Genomic DNA, 20,710 nt, shown 5'->3' with positions numbered 1-20,710 from the left:
GATAAATTGCCACTCTAGGGAGAGTTAGGGTTGGACTCAACAACAACTTCACATCCACACCTGTGACAGAAAAAATCTAGTCTATAGCAATATGCAAAGAACTGAAGAAAACGAGTATCATATTTTGGGTTTTGTGCACAGGTGAAGTTGGTTGGTCATGCATAAAGAGTAGTCATGCCTCATAAGCCAGGTGCCTCTGGAGCTTCTCAAAGGCTGCCCTTCTATTATTTGCTGAAGAGCAAGTAGAAACAAGTAAGTACTGTTTGTACTTTCTGAACAACAGTTGGTACTTCCTCCACAATTCTATAAATCACACTTCTTTGGATAAGGTTCTGTTAACCTGATATGCAATCTACCAATAATGGGCTTCATTAACCATATTACTGCCCTGGCACTTTAAAGCAAAAATCTATACAACAAATAAAATTCATCAATCCTGAAGTCAAACATTGTTATGCTGTAAAGTCTCTGAAAATTGAGTTAACTTGCCCTTAACTACAAAAGCTCTGTTACTAGTCTTGGAAAGTCTCAATCTGAGGAACATGAAAAACATCCCGTTTAGATCCCAGACTTAAGACCTGAAGAGACTAAAACTTTCAATCACACCAGGATAAGAAAAATCAGTGGGAACCTCTCAGCACAAGCGCAGTCTACTCCAAAAAGCTGTGTTTTGTATCACATAAAGCTCTCTGACAATCTCCAAAAGCAACCCAATGAGTCAAGATTGTAATAGTGTACTATGCTGGATATAACAAACCATGAAACATCAGTAGTATTAGCAAACAACAAAAATATTTTACCAATGATTAATACTGAAGGAACTGTGTACAGGCTTCATTATTATAAAAAAAGTATATATCCAAATGTAAGCCAATTCCTTAGAGAAGAATGTGATTCTTTAAAAGCATAGCTCACAAGTATATTTCTTTCATTAAAAATCAATCACACAAAAATTTATTAAAAAACTGAAATGGGAGAAATAGGAATGAAATGAACACTCACGTGAGCAGGCAGCTTAGATAACAATATCAATATTGTTATATTAATATTTTATTAATAATCTTAATCACTTTACAAATAGAATGGATATATATTTTATATCAATGTAATAGGTACGTTAATAATTTAGTAATATATTAAATAGCATTATATGCAATATATATTGTACATATATAAAGCAACATACAAATATTATATATTTATATATTTTCATACATTAATAGCAGTATTATTAAAATTACTATTTATACTGCTAACATGACTGTCTAGTGACAACAGATCTTTTTTCCTACATGCTGCTATTTATTATATATATAGGGGAAGAACAACTGACATCATCTACCTGGACTTGTGCGAAGCATTTGATGCTGTCCCGCACGACACCCTTGTCTCTAAACTGGAGACACATGGATTTGATGGACGGACCACTCGGTGGATAAGGACTTGGCTGGATGGTCGCACTTTAAGAGTTGCGGTCAACAGCTCGATGTCCAAGTGGAGACCAGTGACGAGTGGCGTTCCTCAGGGGTCGCTATCGGGACCGATGCTGTTTAACATTTTTATCGGCAACATTGACAGTGGGATCGAGTGCATCCTCAGCAAGTTTGCAGATGACACGAAGCTGTGTGGAGCGGCTGACATGCTGGAGGAAAGGGATGCCCTCCAGAGGGACCTTGACAGCTTGAGAGGTGGGCCCATGTGAACCTCATGAAGTTCAACAAGGCCAAGTGCAAGATCCTGTACGTGGGTCGGGGCAATCCCAAGCACAAATACAGCTGGGCAGAGAATGGATTGAGAGCAGCCCTGAGGAGAAGGACTTGGGGGTGTTGGTTGATGAGAAGCTCAACATGACCCAGCAACGTGCACTTGCAGCCCAGAAAGCCAACCATATCCTGGGCTGCATCAAAAGAAGCGTGACCAGCAGGTCGAGGGAGGTGATTCTGCCCTAGTCTGGTGAGACCCACCTGGAGCATTGAGTTCAGCTCTGGGGCCCCCAACATAGGAAGGACGTGGACCTGTTGGAGTGAGTCCAGAGGAGGGCCATGAAGATGATCAGAGGGCTGGAGCACCTCTCCTATGAAGACAGGCTGAGAGAGTTGGGATTGTCCAGCCTGGAGAAGAGAAGGCTCCAGGGAGACCATATAGCAGCCTTCTAGTACCCGAAGAGGGCCTACAAGAAAGCTGGAGAGGGATTTTTTACAAGGGCATGTAGTGATAGGACAAGGGGTAATGGCTTTAAACTGAAAGAGGGTAGATTTAGATTAGATATAAGAAAGAAATTCTTCACTATGAGGGTGGTGAGGCACTGGAAAGGTTGCCCAGAGAAGCTGTAGATGCCCCATCCCTGGAAGTGTTCAAGGCCAGGTTGGATGGGGCTTTGAGCAACCTGGTCTAGTGGAAGCTGTCCCTGACCACGGCAGGGGGGTTGGAACTAGATGGTCTTTAAGGTCCCTTCCCAAACCATTCTATGATTCTATGATATAGACAAGGAGTTACCTGCACAGTGAACTAAACAAGCCATCACTCCTATAATTTATAAGCAGTATTGCAAATTACAATAGCGTAATATATGAAAAGATTACAATAACATAATATATGAAAAGCCATCACATTTTGCTTTTAGGCAACCACTTGCTAGCTTAATTACATGCTTTCTCGTTCTTATACTATAAGAGAGAGTGTACAACCAATCTCTATTCATCTTCTCTCTGCAAATTCTCATTTTACAGACCTCTTGCAATCCTTCCCATTCATAACTTTTTCAGGCTGAAGAGTCCTAATGTATTTAGTTGTTCCTCACGTGGAAGAAGTTTCATGCCTTTGATTGTTCTTATGTCTCGTGTAGCCTCTCTAGTTCTGTGTTTTTTTAAGATGGAGAGGTGGAGTGGAGAACCAGAATTGAACAGAGTAACCTAAGTGCAGACACATCATCAATTTTGAAGCAATGATGTCTGTCTTGTCTGCTTCTTTCCTAACAGTTCCAAACATTCAGTTTTTAAGATTGTAAGAAATATGCTTTCCATCACAAATGAAGGTCAAGTTTCATAAACAATGGGATTCATTTGCATCTCACAGGACTGAGCTTGTAACCAATATTCAGTCCCAATAAACTAAATTAGGTAGTGGATGTGAGACTGTTTTTTCTGTTTCTGTAATTATATGTATGCAAAAATATTACGTATGTAAAAGTATTTCTCTAATTTTCTGTAATTAGGAAAAATTTGTACTGGCAGTTAGTGTTCTGAAGATATTAGGACCTATTTCTATAAAACAACCACCTGGTTAAATCAGTTTTCCAGATATTTGGGTTCTTTTTCCTTCTGAGACTAATGAGGTTCAAACAATATCTCCCACTTTCTAGGAATAAACTTTTACCCTTAGATTGTATGCTTAGCTAAAAAAGGGCTCTCTTATCCCACTGTTACATTCTGCAGTAGGGATGCAAGATGCAGTAGGAGAGAAATATTTGGGAATTCCCAAATCTGGCCCTTTTTTCCAGGATAATTTCTACTCTTCACACAGTGCAGAAGAGAAGAAGAATACATTGCAGTCAAAGGTGCTAGAACAAGAACTCTGTTATCGCAGGTAAGGGGAAAGAATTTTGAGAGGGCTGGATGAATTGTTGCTTCAAGAACAATAGGAAGAGTAAGAAGCCTACAAAATGGGGTAAAAGGATTGACCAGCAAGGAAGGACATTTTAGATTTCAAGACGTACAGGAAGAACTGTCAAAAGTGAAACAGAGTAAAACAAAGATTCTTTAGTCATTTAGCGAGAACAAGAAAATAGAAATGAGACAGGGAAAATAAGGTGGAGATAATTTAGGTATGAACCCAAAACAAAATTAGTATTTTTGCTTTTCTTTTATACTAACACATTAATTTTGTTAGATTTTTAAAAATGTAGAGGAATTATACAAGACTAAATATACGAAGTTATGTCTGAAAGATAAGTAAATCACTTCCTGAAATGGGCATCACTGAGGACACCCAGTACAAAAAGTCCTTAATTGCAATGTTGACAACTGACCATGGCAAATGCTGGAAAAAGCCTGGAAGGACAGAAAGGTGCATACTTGTGCTGACTTCCAATGCATAAGGTAGGGCAAATCAGTTTTGCAAAACTCAAAGTCAGAATTAATAAAGGTTATTTCTTCTAACAAGAAAACAGCACTTTCTTCTTTCTCACCTGCTGCATGAGAAAGGAAGTTACGTAGATTTCACACTTAGCTAGCCAGGTTTGGACCAAAACTAAAATTTATTGTACTATCTTCATAAGAAGTCTTGTATTTTAATGTGTAACTTAATTTGCAATCAGGTTTTTTTTTTACTTGCAAAATTCACCTAAGAAGATTTTTATAAGGAGAAAAAAATTACTTTTCCTGTAACATATCTGGTTCTTTACCAGAAAAGAATTACAGAACCTGCAGTTATATATTAATAACAAATGTGTAAAATGGATTCTTCTTCATATTTTCAGGATGTAGACAGGAGGCCTACATATTGCATTTAAAGTGTTTTTCACAGATTATAGTGTAGAAATGTTTTTGTAGCTATAAAATATCTTTTTTTTTTTTAAAATGCTACTATATATCTCCATGTGAAAGCAAAATTGCCTAGAGGTATCTATCAATCTCTGATATTTCCCTCTTATAAGAATCAACCATTTCACTTTTACCACAATAAAGCAGTATTCATTCATATTTCATGCTTCATTTACAATGGCCTTATGTTCATCAAAGCATTGATTTTCCACTCCATTAATTTATGATGAGATGCAATGTTTGCTGCTTCTTCTCAGAGTAGCCCCTGGGTCTGCATGTGTGTTTCTAAGGCTGGGAAATATATGAGAGACAACACACCCTAAACAATCCAAACTTAACTATATGTGAAACAAAATACTGAATCCTAAAGTTCAGCAGTCATCCTAGTATCACGCTAATCTGATGGACACATGTCCACAAAGTTTTTTACTTTGAACACCAAAGTAAAATAAAGATGACCTGTGATCTATTCTCAGCATAAAAGGAACTCCTGCCCTAAGTGTAAGCCCATGCCTTAAGCCATCCCATTTTTCAATTCTTTCTCTAAATTCCAATGCCTAGACCTCATTGTCAACACTGTTTGTAAATGGAGTTAAGGAAGATGCTCACCATCTGTTCTCCTCAAGTGTCTCCTAAATATATCTCCTCTATTTCACGTACTTTCGGGGGGGCGGGGCGGGGAAATTATCTGTGCCTCAGCTAGCCCCCATTAGTTACATCATTAAATGTAATCTTGAAAGCAGAAGAACAGCCTTCGGCTTATATGCACACTCAGTCCTTGTTTTTTTTTGTTTTATCAAGAATCATGTGGATAAAGGATGATATAGACTGCTTGGATTTCTAAAAGGTCTTTTAGATTCCTAAAGTTTAAACCTAACTTCACACACAAAATTATGGCCTCTAAGCTAACCATTACTGCTCAGGAAGTAGACCATGGCATAATGATACATATTTCCAAGAACTTGCTAACTCAGTGCTCAATATCAATCAGAAAAGCAAAATCAACACTGGGTATAATCAGGAAAGGAAAAAAAAGCCGGAGAACATAATTATTCCCGAGTATGAATCCACAGTGTGCTTCCATCTTGACTACTGAGTGCAGCTGTGGATCTCTATTTCAGAACAGAAATAGGGAAAAGTCAAAGAAGAGCAACAAGAATGATTAAAGTCATGGAGCGCTGTTTCCATGTAAGAAATTATTAAATGACTCGAAAAAACAGGAAGACAGGTGCCTGAGGGGAGAAATGACCAATTTGCATAAAATCAGAAGTCACATAAAGATAGAAAATTATATGGGTTTAAGCAGAAAACTGGGCAAGTTTATGAATGAGAAAGACAATGGAAGGGTTCCAAATTCGTAGAAGTCTGCAAATCTCTGAGTTTTGAATGCCTGGAATCAGAATGAATGAGTGGGAAACAAAATATACGTCAGTTCTGTTCACACACTCTTCCCTAAGCATTTTATTTTGGCCATTGTTGCGATGTCTATAGCTGGGCTAGATTGACCTTTGGTCTTAACCAGAATGGTTCCTCTTATATTATAAAATTCTCACAGTCTTCTGAGCAGTTTGTGAAGTGATTTGAATAGGATAACTCACATGCTAACTTTTTCAGGGACAGAAATGTGTGCCTTTTTCATAAAACCGATGAAAAGAATGGTAGTGATGTGCAGAGAAAAAGAAAAAAGCCAAGTTTGTTAGAGGAAATTCAATAAAGAAGGCAGCAACAAAAGGATACGTTGCAGAATGGGAGGGAAAGGTGATGAAAGAGCTTTTAGCTGGCCCACAGAATTGGTTTGGTAATTTAATGAAAGGCACAGCAACCTCCTCAACATGGATCAAATGCCATACTTGTATCATTAATGACTACACTCTATTCTATTAAAAGAGATGGATTTAGCTGCACAGATAAAATGCAAAAAAGGATGTTAGAAGCACCTGACATAGAGGGCAATTAAGTACTGTTAACTTTTTTCCCAGAAATTGGAAAGCTGTATGCCATAATGCATACAAATAATCCTAAAGAGAGCAATCACATCTGTTTGCTCATTGTTTAACAGGGAACAGAAGGTACTGATACAGTGCACTGATGGTACCGATAAGAGAAAGAAACACCAATTGTACTGACTGAAGCAGTATTAATGGTATTTTACTTAACAGCAGTCTCTTCCATAGAGTGAGTGCTATTAATCTTTCTGTTTTTAAAATAAAGATTATTTACTTTGAAAAGGGGTGTTCTGTGTTTTTACAGAGAATGATAAAACAAATTACTCATGACTTCATACAAACACTTTGATGTTTAAACTGCATGTGAACAGTTAATCCTCCTATATTGATGTATTCTTGGTGATAGACAGTTTCACACTGTCTCAAGGGACAGATCTAAATCAAAATCAGATACACATTTTATTTTTAGTCTCAAAGCTGCAATGCTAAATGCAAATAAATCAAAGCAGGTTTGTATATAGTCCTCCTAAAGTTTGCCTTTAGAGTCCATATATTGAAAACACATAAACATAAACCAGAAACCAAACTTCATTGCCTTTCAAGTACAGTGCTCCTTTCTTTTCTGAGGTAGGTAAAAACAAATGGCTATCTGTATTGCACAGATATTTTTGAAAATTAGAGCTGACTTAAGTACCAGTTAGCTAATCCCCAAAGAATACCCATAAAAAGATTAAACGCAACTGTAATTTTAACTGACTGCAATGCATGTCAGCAGGCAGTTACTCACAATTCAGATGAAAGATGTAATGTTAAAGGTGACCTACGATGACTTATTTTTAAATGACCTTAGCATGTTGAATACTTAAATAACAAGAATAGAATGCACCCAGCATGAATAAAGGTATCCTTTGCTTTCCCTGTTAACATCTGTAAAACTATGCATTGTCAGCTTCTATCTCCAGCACTAGACTGATACATCATACACTCTTCTTTTACACAGGGTGTGGTTCTACTTAAAAGGCATGAGGTTCTCTGTTGACTTCCATATGCCAGGCAAATTCCATGACAGCTGGGACATTCTGTGACATAATACATCACACGTAAAAAGGGAACTTTAAGAGAAAACAAAAAATGAATTTTGTATCTTTATATTCCACGTATACCATTACTCCAATTATACCATTGTTTTGATGATTTCAGCACATCAAGAAATCAATTTACCTTACAAAGATAGGCAACACACAAATTTATCAAGTTACACAACATGCAAGTCCAATTGGATTTTCTTTCTATACTACCTTGTTTCATCAAAGTTTTAACTAGTAAGATTTTTTTTAAGCAAAAAACTACACTTATACTAATGAAAAACAAAAGACCTTTGTTAACAAAACATTGCAAATGTCAAACTAATTGAACTTTTAATTTAGACTCCAGATGTTTTTGCATGGGGTGGACCACATTTTAATTAAGAGAGCTTCATGGATGCTTCCTTTCCTGTTTGCAATGACATGGACCATCTCTTCTCACATTCATGAGCACATAACATCCCTGTGGTAACTACTGGAACTGTTTACATGGAGAAATATTAGGAAAGTATTTAATGAATTTTTAGTTGTTTGATGCATACTAGCAGCTGGAAATGTGGAGGAGACAGTGTGGTCTTTTGGCAAGCCAGCTCTCTGTGAATCATCAGCTAGCACTCCGAGTACTAGTGGGGGTCCACAGTTTTGAGTTTTGAGAATCTATTCTTCACTGTTTACTAACATTTCGATCAAAGACATCCAGACATAATTACTGGAAATAAAAAGAAATATAACACAAGAGGCAGAGTGTGTAAAGTTAGTGGGCACACATTCTTAAAAGGTATAAAGACTTCCTTGTCATTCATTCATGAATGCTATCTTCAACTTTCTGGAGCTTTGCAGGCTAAAAATCTTTACATTAATGTTTTGTATGCTAACAGTATTTCATCAAGCCTTCCAGAAAGCATTAAAAAAATTCAATTAACATAGCCTTCATGGGAAAGAAGAAATATCGTTCAGTTTTACAGCTGAGAAAAACTGAAATACAAAAGAGAAGTGATTTAATCAATGATTCACAGCAAATCAGTGTCAGAGTAGGAAAAAAAATTTGGCTTATAGATTTCCCCATTTTAATCAAAAGATGCACGAGAGAAAAAAAAAATATCTATGGTAGCATCAATAGGTGTAACTGATGTCTGTGTTCCTAAGGTTATAATCTGATCAAATATACAAAATTTTAACTTGTTTTGTGATATATAAAACAAACAAACAAAAAAGCATGCTATACACTTATCAAGTTATAAGTATCCTATATTCTGTAGAAGAACTCATAGATACACACTCCACAGATGAAAGGCCAACATTTCTAAAGAGAATCCTGTGGATGGAACACATGGGATCTCTCTTTAAAATTGTATTTATATACATATACATACTATGTTCAAAAAAATGAAAGTGAAAACTACTGTATATTACTACTCCTAGTTAAACTAAGATATCTAAAGAATTACAGTCTCTTGTAATGAAGATTTATCCTGAGATTTTTACTTTGTCTAATGGAAAACTGAGAGGATTTTGGTTTATTAAAATTTGACAAAAATGTTCAATATTTGCAACATGTGGAACACATCTTCAAATATTGAAAGGAGCTTTCTGCTTAGAGAATGTAAGAGTTGCATTAGGAGGAGTGTTGCCAGCAGGTCAAGGGAGGTGATACTTCTCCTCTAGTCAGCCCTGGTGAGACACATCTGGAGTGCTGGGTCCAGTTCTGGGTTTCCCAGTACAAGAGAGACATACTGGAGACAGTCCAGCAAAGGGCAACTAACATTCTTTAAAGGACTGAAGCATCTCTCCCATGAGGAAAGGCTGAGACAGCTGGGATTGTTTAGCCTGCAGAAGAGAAGGCTCAGGGAGATCTCATCAATGTGTACAAATATCTGAAGGGAGGATGTAAAGCAGTGGGACCCAGGCTCTTTTCAGTGGTGCCCAGTGACAGGACCAGAGGCAATGGGCACAAACTGAAACACTGGAGGTTCCCTCTGAATATCAGGAAACACTTTTTCACTGTGAGGGTGACTAAGCACTGGCACAGGTTGCCCAGGGAGGTTGTGGAATCTCCATCCTTGGAAATACTCAAAAGCTATCTGGACACAGTCCTGGGCAACTGGCTCTGGGTGACCCTGCTTGAGCACCGGGATTGGACCAGATGACCTATAGAGGTCCCTTCAAACCTCAACCATTTTGTGATTCTATAATGTATTATATTACTGATATGACCGTTGGAGAAATGATGAAGTTATTAGACCAAGTTGTTAGATATGCACCATGATTATTTGTCAATAAATAAATATAAAACTGTCACCCTGACCGCCAAACAAAGAGCAGTTTCATAAAGTTTACAGAGTTACCTACATTTTGTAACCTGCCTCTTTACAGGCAATTTAGCAACAAATTCTTAGGCCAATATTTTAAATATTCTTTAACAAATACACAGTAAGATATTCTTGATTACGCTTATCTGCAAATTTAGTGTTCAAAGTCTCAACGCAAGTACATACATTTTTGTAACCATATGTTATTTTCTTACATTAATTTAGTAATTTCCTTTTACAAAATAGTGAAGAACATTTTTAATAGAAGGTAATTTAAAAATAATGCTATATATCAGTTTTTGAGAGAAGGGGGATTAGAGAGGTGACATTAGAAATATACATACATATGTTTAGTTTGTGGACTTTGTGCAAGTACACAGCCTTAAATGAAATCCATCAATTAGAAAAGTTGTGCAGAATCTTATAAATCTATTTATTTCAGCATTTTTGGTTCACACTCTAAAGCCCCAAATTAGCCAGGAAGTGAGAAATAAGTATGAATAGGAGATAAAGGCAATTGTTAAAAAAATCATACTCTTAACAGCAAAATAAATTATTTTACAGCAAAAAAAAATCAAAATGTTGGCAGAAGACTAGAGGTGGCCGTATTGGCAAAAGTCTAAAAGAACAAGTAAAGCACCAAACAGTAGCGGGCAGAGGACAGCTAAGTAGCAGGGTATTCAATAAGAGCAACAGATATGTAGGGGGAGAAGGCAAAACCAAGGAAGAAGGGAAGAGGAAGGTGAGCACCAGGAGAAAAGAAACGGCTGGCTGCAAGCACCGTCAGGCAGCAGAAGTTACTTGGTGGGAGTGAGCAGAGGAAGGACTTGGAGATCCTTGGGAAAGTTCTCCACCCCCAGCAAAGGGAAGTGACACACTGGCTCGCCGATGAAAGGAAAGGAAAGGGCGAGGCAGGCAGGACAGAGGATCTCAGACTGCTGCTCCTCTCCCGGTCGTTTTTATAGGATCAAAGAAAGGCTGTGTTCTGGGAGGACCAGAAGGCCTTTGATGTAATGGTAGTTTTGGCAAGACACTACAGAAGCAAACTAAGGGGAGAAGAAAGTATTAACCCTTAGACTCAAGATTTCCTAAACATTCATACATACAAAGTATGACAATAATGAAATAATCTCAAGAGCTAACAGCAAGATTTACTTATTGATGGAAGGCATGTTGACAGACACAGAGAGAGAGAGAGTGCACCCTAAAATGGATGGTGTCAGGCGGTCGCATAATCTCTCTGTGAAATGCATTGGGCATTGTCACCCTTCCAATTCTTCTTTTAAAATGGGAAAATCAGAAAACTGATGCAAATTTGAGCCTGCTACTACAGTAGAAAAATCTAATAACTTTTACATTGCTGAGAGTGTGCAGACAGAAATTTGTTTTACTGGTATTCAAAACCTTACTTTCATGAACATAAAATGAGAGTTACAACAAAATACATAAATGTTCATGCTAAAAAGGAAATTCGTATTAAATAACAATTTTGCAGAATACTTACAACATTACTAGCGTTAACCTAGATTTATGACATTGTAACAAAAAGCTGAATCATGTCCAGAAAAGTCTGATCCAAGTATTCTAAGCAAGTGGTAACCTCACTTCTGGGTTCTCTACCAAAAGCAGCAAGCTGCCTTATTGATCGAAGGATATAGAATGCATATGTTCACTGGAATAGCTTCAGGCCATGGTTGATTTCAAATTAAATTTCCCAGTCTTTTATGTCAGACTAGTACTACTAAGGCAGAGGAATATGACTTGCAGCTTATGCTCACAAAGAACATGATGTAGTTTACAGAAACCCACTAAAGTCACAAGCATGGCATAGTAGCAGCATACACCTACAAAATGCACCCTGACCTCTTTATGAGAATTAGACACATTTCCCATTGTAGCTACATCTGAGAATACAGACTTCTTCCCAAGAAAATCATACACCTTCGTCTATAAATAATATAGAGCCAAATCCTGTATGTAAGAACTAAGCTACACTCAAGAATAAACTAAATCACCTTGTTTAAAGATAAATCTTATTCATTCTGGCAAAACATCAGACTACATAAATGATTACTAAAGTAATAAGGAAAATTACTTGCTAATAGCTATGTAATAAATAAATTCACTTTATTAAACAGTATTAAACAAAAAAAAGAGCCAAACAAAACACATAATCTCTAGGTACTCGAAACCTCAGTTTTGCCTGTACTTGTTACTCCCCTGGCACTTCTCACGAGTTGAAGGATTATTCCAGAATACACCTTGGTTCTTCAGCTCCTTTTATATCTACTAGTGAGTCTGTCTAAGTAGCCCTGTTCTTCCTCCTCACCTTCCACCTTGTGCTCCTGTCCTATGCACCCTGCTGGAGCAAGAAGCAGTGTACCTATCTACTGAATCATACTGTAGAACCGATCTGATTGAAGAAAAAGAGCCAAAAAATCCAAAAGCTTCCTGTGATGGGTACTATTTGTTCTCAGGTTCCTTAAGGGAGCGACCAGATCATGTGTCATGTCCTGAAGGAGGATGGTAATACAGCACTTTCCTTGGGAACCAAGTCAGTTGGCTAAGGAAAAAGAAGATCCAAGAAACTGTCAGGCACAGCAGACAGGATGAGTCATGGGTAGGAGATGGAGCTCAGACTGCTGAGAGGGGAAGAAGCCGACAGGGCTCAGAGATGATGCAAGGGACCCCCCTAGTATGCTGCAACTCATGAAATCACTGAGTTAGATTAAGCTAGGCCTGGAAGGTTTATTCGCCCAGAGCTGAGTTCATCACATGGCTACTACAACAATTTTACTAGTAAGTGCAGGAGGCAGAAGTGAGTGGATTGTAGAGGAAGGGAGAAGAGTGAGCTACCAACTATACCTCTCAAAATATGTACACGTACACAGTTTTCAGGTCATTGCATAAAACAGACAGCTTGTTTAGGTTAAAATCTTAATCTAAAGATTTAAAAAATGCATTTACTATTAGATGTACATGTCTTTTCTATTGCTTAAAAAGGCATGTGCAGGGTAGAAACAATTTAAAAAGTGGCTGCAAGAGGCTTCACACTTGTTCTGCACTAAACTTCATCTGTTCCTGTGCAGAGCAATTTCTTCCCAGGGTTAGGCAGAATAAGAATGCTGTGGAAGAAAACGCAGATGAGATTCCTAACCCAGCCATCCAATGGTCTCACAGTTTAAAAATAGCTCTGGAGAGTTGATGCTTTCCTATGCATTTGTATCGCTTGTGTATGTGTGTGTTCTGGCTTCTCCCTCTCTTGGCACCTTTCTGACAAAATTCTTCTAAGAAAATGCTTTTTCTACACAACTTAAATATTTTTTTTCCCTCTAAGGATTCTGTTTGAATTTGAATTGAATACCTTATGTCTCTATTCCGTTTCCATTCTCTATAACCTGAATCAAATCATAAAATATGACTGGTAGTACTTTTTTGATGTCGTGCCCTGAGCACTCAAATAACAGATGATAAGAAAATTATACAAATATATGAGTACCATAACTATTATGTACTCATTGTTATAAATGCTGTATAGATATAGAGCAATGTAGCATACACACTATAAATGTAAGGATTCTTAAGGATCCCTTAAATGGCAAGCCTTATTCATTCTTTTGCTCAACGGCTTTTCTATCATAGCTCATCCTGACACGTTCAGACCACGTAATTATTACTCTGTATTTTCTTTCTAAAAATCAGTGAAGGGGCAGAGGAGAGAGAGAGAACACTATCATCCTCAGACCTGAAACAGAGATATAAAGGTCAAAACCACTTATTATTTCAAAGTATGCGCTATCAGCTATCTAACATCCGACTTTTGAGTACTTAGCAATATATACAGCTGGAGCTCCCACTGAATTTAGCTATTACTAAAACTTTGCATTTCTGAAAATCAGGCCTCAAAAGTCACAGTCACATACCCCAAAAATGAGGAACACAAAGTATTAAACTAAATTTTTCACAGGCTGTTAAGTGATTTGTCTGAAATCATAGAGGAACTTTATGGCAAAAGTAAAATTAGTGCCTTGGGAGCATTCAACAGCCTTAGTGATGACCATACTTTTCTTGCCTGCAATCTCGGGGCTTAACATTACACATCTTCCAATGTCAGCAATAACGAAAGCAGTGATTGAGTTCAAGCTCTAGGATTTAGCATCACAAATTTGCATTCAAGTGTTACCTCCCAACTTGCATTAAGAAAGAAAATTATATTCTACTGATGATAATAATCCTCTTCCTCTTCTATCTGAACAATAACTTACAAATCTTCCTTCTTAAAGTAGAAGAGATTAAAAGAATAAAAAGTAGAAACGTTCCAGAAAAAATAGAAACAAATATTGTCAGAAAATATGGATTGAATTTGCATGATGTTGTGCTATTTGCAAGCAATTACCCTCTGCCTGTGTCAAAACAGCTCTGGGACCAGAAAGGAAAAGGCATTTGCAGGCAGTTTAACTCATGGTTCGTGAGAAATGGAGGGAGTGGATACATGCCTGACTGGTTGTCATGTAAGCAAACCATGAATAAAAGATGCTCCTGAACAGAACTAATGTCCTGGCAACACTTTACACTCACACAGCACTATGTGAAGTGCCAGGACACTGAATTTGAGCATTAGCTCCCTACTCCCACAAGGCAGGAGTTCCAACACTGCACTCTGATTTACAAAGGACCTTTTATGTGTGAATGCAAGCTTTTTTAACATATTGAATATATTTTAAATGTATTTTTGAAATTGGAAGCTGTTTTCAGAGATGTGCAGACAATCAGGAAGGATAAAATAATTTGCACAAGCAAATTTAAAAAGTTTATATTTGCAGCCTTGATATTGTCTCAGTACTGGTTTCTTTAGATGAAATTTTCTGGATTTCCAATTAAAAGAAACCACAGGCCTGACACATACTATTGTGTGATGTCTTATTGGACATTCCTACATAAGAAGAAAGAAGCATGGTTCAGAAATGCTAGGGCAAGCCAAGACCCATCCCAGCTATTCCAGCTGATAGACTTACTAACTTGGGACATCTGGATAATCCAGCTGCATTCATGGCATGTACATGCATGAAGACTTATGTCCTTCCAGCTTAATATCTTATTAAATAATATTAATTAATCATTAAAATGGTATTCCTTCATGCTTTTAATTGCAGTGTTGATGTGGGCAGATGAACCGATTCTGTCTGCACCTCCCAGCATAAACATGTAAAAAGCATACGTAACAGTCACTGAAATGATTAGATCTATCACATGGACCTCAACCATTAGAAGTGTTAGCAGTACAAAAATAACATCCTTTGCATGGCTCAAATCTATGACATTTCTCTTCCCAGGGATGGGATGAGGATTGAACTGTACAGAAAAACTACAACGTTACACTGCATTTCATATAACCGGTACTCAAATTCTCTAGTAAAAACCTACACAGAAAAGTGCAGTGTCAAATTATCACATCTTCTCTTAAAAGTAAAATGACAGTTAAAAACCCAGAACTGCAACCTTTTTTCATAATTTAGGAAAATTATCAGCAATGTCATTGTGATTGGTTTGGAAATGAATTTAAGAAACTTACCACTTCTAAGGCCATAATACGTTCCTAAAAATAAAGTACAAGATGCCATTAGAAAATAAAGAATATAAATGCAACGTAAGTTGAACAATGATGAAAAGGATGCATTTTGGTTTTTTGCTGGTCATATGTATACTATTTTGTAAAAATCTCACTGAATAGGAACTGCTGTACTTAATTGGACCTCTGACCCATTTATCATACTATCTCACTTGGAAATTTGTTCCAAAGAAAAGAAACTCCCCAGAAACAAGGTAAGAAAGAATTTGAAAAAGTTTACTCCATGATATATTTTTTTCAAACAGTACCGTTAGATTTTCAATATTGTTGATTTTACTCTTATGTATCCTAAAGTTTGATTTCTTTTTTTGATCATCTGTGACTGTAAATCTAGCATGTTTTGGAGTTCATGTCACGTTAGCATCTGGTTTAGTTTTCTTTTAGGCATTTCCTTAGAAAACTAAAAAGTAAATTCCATATCGTTATTCTGTTATCCAGAAATAGCTCTGAAGAATGTTTTATTACTAACAAGATGACGTTAGTCAAAGCCTAATGTCAGACAAAAATAAAATGCAATTAAATAAGCTTGTGTCAGTTTTAATCCAGCACAAAAATATAGAGCATCCAGAATTTACAAATTTACTGTATATATTTTGGATGGGGCTTTGAGCACCCTGGTCTAGTGGAAGAAGTCCCTGCCCATGCCAGGGGGATTGGAACTAGATTATCTTTAGAATCATAGAATCATTAAGGTTGGAAAAGACCTCTAAGATCGAGTCCAACTGTCAACGCAACACCCCCATACCCACTACACCATGTCCCTAAGCGCCTCATCTACACGTCTTTTAAATACTTCGAGGGATGGTGACTCAACCACTTCCCTGGGCAGCCTGTTCCAAGGCCTGACCACTCTTACAGTAAAGAAATTTCTCCTAATGTCCAGTCTAAACCTCCCTTGGCGCAAATTGAGGCCATTTCCTCTCGTCCTATCGCTTGTTACTTGGCAGAAGAGACCAACACCCACCTCGCTACAACCTCCTTCCAGGTAGCTGTAGAGTGTGATGAGGTCTCCCCTCAGCCTCCTCTTCTCCAGGCTAAACCATCCCAGTTCCCTCAGCTGCTCCTCATAAGACTTGTGCTCCAGACCCTTCACCAGCTTCGTTGCCCTTCTCTGGACACGCTCCAGCACCTCCATGTCCTTCTTGTAGTGAGGGGCCCAAAACTGAACACAGTATTCGAGGTGCGGCCTCACCAGTGCCGAGTACAGGGGCACGATCACCTCCCTCCTCCTGCTGGCCACACTATTTCTGATACAGGCCAGGATGCCGTTGGCCTTCTTGGCCACCTGAGCACACTGCCGGCTCATGTTCAGCCAGCTGTCAATCAGCACCCCCAGGTCCTTTTCCTCCGGGCAGCTTTCCAGCCACTCTTCCCCAAGCCTGTAGCGTTGCCTGGGGTTGTCATGGCCGAAGTGCAGGACCTGGCACTTGGCCTTGTTGAACCTCATACATTGGCCTCGGCCCATCGATCCAGCCTGTCCAGGTCCCTCTGCAGAGCCTTCCTACCCTCCAGCAGATCAACACTCCCGCCCAGCTTGGTGTCATCTGCAAACTTACTGAGGGAGCACTCGATCCCCTCATCCAGATCGTTGATAAAGATATTGAACAGGACCGGCCCCAGCACTGAGCCCTGGGGAACACCGCTCGTGACTGGCCGCCAACCGGATTTAACTCCGTTCACCACAACGCTCTGGTCCCGGCCGTCCAGCCAGTTTTTTACCCAGCGAAGAGTGCACCTGTCTAGGCCGTGAGCCGCCAGCTTCTCTAGGAGAATGCTGTGGGAGACAGTGTCAAAGGCTTTACTGAAGTCCAGGTAGACCACATCCACTGCCTTTCCCTCATCCACTAGGCGGGTCACCTGGTCATAGAAGGAGATCAGGTTGGTCAAGCAGGACCTGCCTTCCATGAACCCGTGCTGGCTGGGCCTGATCCCCTGGTTGTCCCGCACATGGCTCGTGAGCACCCTCAAAACGAACCGCTCCATGATCTTCCCCGGCACCGAGGTCAGGCTGACGAGCCTGTAGTTCCCCGGATCCTCCTTCCGGCCCTTCTTGTAGATGGGCATCACATTGGCGAGCCTCCAGTCGTCCGGGACCTCCCCAGTTAACCAGGACTGCTGGTAAATGATGGAGAGTGGCTTGGCAGGCTCCTCCGCCAGCTCCCTCAGTACCCTCGGGTGGATCCCATCCGGCCCCATAGACTTGTGAGCATCCAGGTGGCGTAGCAGGTCATTAACTTCATCCTCTTGGATTATGGGGGGTTTATCCTGCTCGCTGTCCTTGTCTTCCTGCTCAGGGGGCTGAGTACCCTGAGGATAACTGCTCTGACTATTAAAGACTGAGGCAAAGAAGGCGTTGAGTACCTCAGCCTTTTCCTCGTCCTTGGTGGCAATGTTCCCCCCCGCATCCAATAGAGGATGGAGATTCTCCTTGGCTCTCCTTTTGTCATTAATATACTTGTAAAAGCATTTTTTTGTTGTCTCTCATGACAGTGGCCAGGTTGAGTTCTAGCTGGGCTTTTGCCTTTCTAATTTCCTCTCTGCACGACCTAACGAGATCCCTGTACTCTTCCTGAGTTGCCTGCCCCTTCTTCCACAAGTGACAAACTCTCCTTTTTTTCCTGAGTCCCAGCCAGAGCTCCCCGTTCAGCCAGGCCGGTCGCCTTCCCCGCCCATTCTTCTTGCGGCACATGGGGACAGCCCGCTCCTGCGCCTTTAAGACTTCCTTCTTGAAGAACGTCCAGCCTTCCTGGACCCCTTTGCCCTTCAGGACTGTCTCCCAAGGGACCTTCTCGACCAGTGTCCTGAGCAGGCCAAAGTCCGCCCTCCGGAAATCCATGGTAGCGGTTTTGCTGGCCCCCCTCTTTACTTCACTAAGTATTGAGTATTCTACCATTTCATGGTCGCTAAGCCCAAGCCGGCCTCCGACCACATCTCCCACCAGTCCTTCTCTAAGGTCCCTTCTTTTAAGGTCCTTCTTTAAGGTCCCTTCCAACCTAAACCATTCTATGATTCATTTAAAAGTATCTTTAAGAAAAATATTAAGCTAGTAAAATCAAAATCATGTACTCTGGCACTATGTTCTGACTAGGTATGATGTTTTAAGTAATCTGAGAAAACACACATTCAAGTGTTTAGGTGAGTCCACATTTAGAGTACCTGACTATTTAAGATATTACAGGAACTCTTACCTTGCTTATATATTACCTTTTTGAAAGTACGGGAGAGGATTTTTTTTTTCCTTTCTGGGTGGATTAGGCTAAGAATCCTTATACTTTTTCCTATTTTATCCCTCCTTAACAGGTAAAAATGATTGTAATAATCTGGATTTATTCCTGCAGCATCCAAAGACAGTTAGACAAGTCTGAATGGACTTCACTATTTTGGAAGCAACAGGTACAACAAAAATTTCTTAGACCAATGGAAGAATTTCAGAGCCAGAAACAGTTCTTGCCATTTGCAAGAATGAGAAAGTATTTTTCTTTTTTTTAAGACTAGGTGGAAATGAGTTACGAAGACTTTTCTAGAGTTATTACTGTCTTAAAAGACTTTAAAATAATGGTTATGTTTACTAAACTGAACAGGTGTACGTATTTATGTAAAACCAGTATTTACATGTTGTATATTTACGTATTTGTTTAAAACCAGTGTCCCTTGGATTCTTAAAGGACTAACTTTTATTCATATAATCTTTTGAAGAAAAGACACAGTTCATGCTAGTGAAATGTTTAAAGTGAAATGTTTAAAGCTCATTCACTGAATGATGTTTGGGGTGCAAATGATGTTAGTTTTCATTAGCCGCTTACAATTGTTGCACCTTTGATTACAATTCTAAACCATAGGCAGAAAGTGAGACAATATACTTTAGGAAAAATAACTGCATCAAGTGAGGCTGAAAAAAAATAAATAAAATAGCGTCTGGGAAAGACTTATGGTTTTGAAGATGTACAAAAGAACAAGCAGGACTGTTCAGGAAAGTATGTACAAGGAAATACCTAAAGGGAAAACAGGAATGCACACATAAACAAGTTTGATGGAAATCTAGTACACTATCAAAATACAGCTGATTAAAAAAAAAAGCTAACATTTTGCCAGTAGTGGATGCCACTAAACTGGCTGATGCTGGAACTGCATACACAGTGGTTCGAAACTCCCTGTCCATGAACCAATGATAAATAACAAAACAAATGTACAAAAAGAAAAAAATGCACTCCTCTTATCACTTTCAGTTACAGGACTCTTTCTAAGTGGGTTTTAGGAAAAAAAAAAAAAGACAAAAATGTAAACTTTTAATATTCTTTTTTTTTTTTTAACAAAACGGAGGATGATCTTACCCCTAAGAGCTGGGAATCAAAAAACTCAGATACATGTCTCAGATCTCCTATAGATTTATTTCACCTATGTTTTAGTTTATCAGTAAAACTAGGATAATATGAGGTTCTAGAATACTTAACTTTGACTTGTCTGTTAAGAAATGTTTGCTCAGTGCCCATCACGATGCATGGTAGTTGGGGATTCCAACTACAATGTTGCATAAGCAAAAGTTTACTGAATTTCACTAAAATTTTTTCTCAGAAAAGGTAGTGTATTAAATACTAAAGTCATTATTCTTTCTTGGAAGCAGGTCTGAGATACAGACGAGTATTTCAGTACATCAGAACAAACTTATGACAACACTCATATTTATTTAAAGGTTCTGCAACAAAACCCAAACTCATTACTATAAAACAGATGGTATTTACAGATCTCAATTTTGTGGTGATAGTGAACAGCAATTCAGATATAAATTTCTTCAGTTAAAAAGGACTACTTTGAAAGAAAAGTCTTAGAGTGAGTGTATTAGTAGAATGATTCCAATGGTAGAATAAATAGTGTTTTCAAAATGACTCATGTATTAAATAAGGCACATGATCTAGCGGCCAAATTCTAAAAACTGAATAAACTCTTACAATCTCAGCAGATAATTTTCTGAAGACTACCATGTAATGTATTAGGAAATTTACCATGGATAATTTATACATTATCAATATATTTATGTTTTCAAATTAATATTTTGGTTTTTATTTTTTAAATTTATATTAGAATGTCACTAATTCCAAAGCAATTGAAAATAGTTTGCAAATGTTTTCCCAGAGAACATCCATACAGTTGAATATTGCAATTATCATGCATAGCATATTACTTTCATGAATGCAGTCTTTTG

At 38.5% G+C, this 20,710-nt stretch overlaps 1 protein-coding gene across 32 annotated transcripts in view; it reads right to left on the bottom strand.

The window, feature by feature from the left end:
* Positions 1-20,710, bottom strand: part of CEP128 (centrosomal protein 128) — a 149,382-nt gene that overhangs the window by 20,823 nt on the left and 107,849 nt on the right. For 18 of the 32 annotated variants that reach the window (XR_012673845.1, XR_012673843.1, XM_075151363.1 and 15 more), the window contains one exon: positions 15,454-15,477. The exons of 4 other annotated variants lie outside the window; for them this stretch is intronic. Coding sequence is in view for 25 of the 28 variants with exons in the window: in XM_075151363.1 (XP_075007464.1) it covers positions 15,454-15,477 (24 nt within the window). In the remaining 3 variants the exon portion in view is untranslated. Of the gene's footprint in view, positions 1-1,411; positions 2,182-7,085; positions 7,600-7,627; positions 8,282-10,129; positions 13,007-15,452; positions 15,478-18,439; positions 18,803-20,710 lie in introns of those variants that run through there. 10 more of the 32 variants (XM_075151377.1, XM_075151380.1, XM_075151388.1 and 7 more) reach the window with 10 other exon arrangements.

This window comes from Calonectris borealis, chromosome 5 (assembly GCF_964195595.1).
Source record: "Calonectris borealis chromosome 5, bCalBor7.hap1.2, whole genome shotgun sequence".
Lineage (NCBI taxonomy): Eukaryota > Metazoa > Chordata > Aves > Procellariiformes > Procellariidae > Calonectris > Calonectris borealis.
The sequence above is the reverse complement of the archived record's forward strand: the minus strand, read 5'-3'. Positions and strand labels throughout refer to the sequence as shown.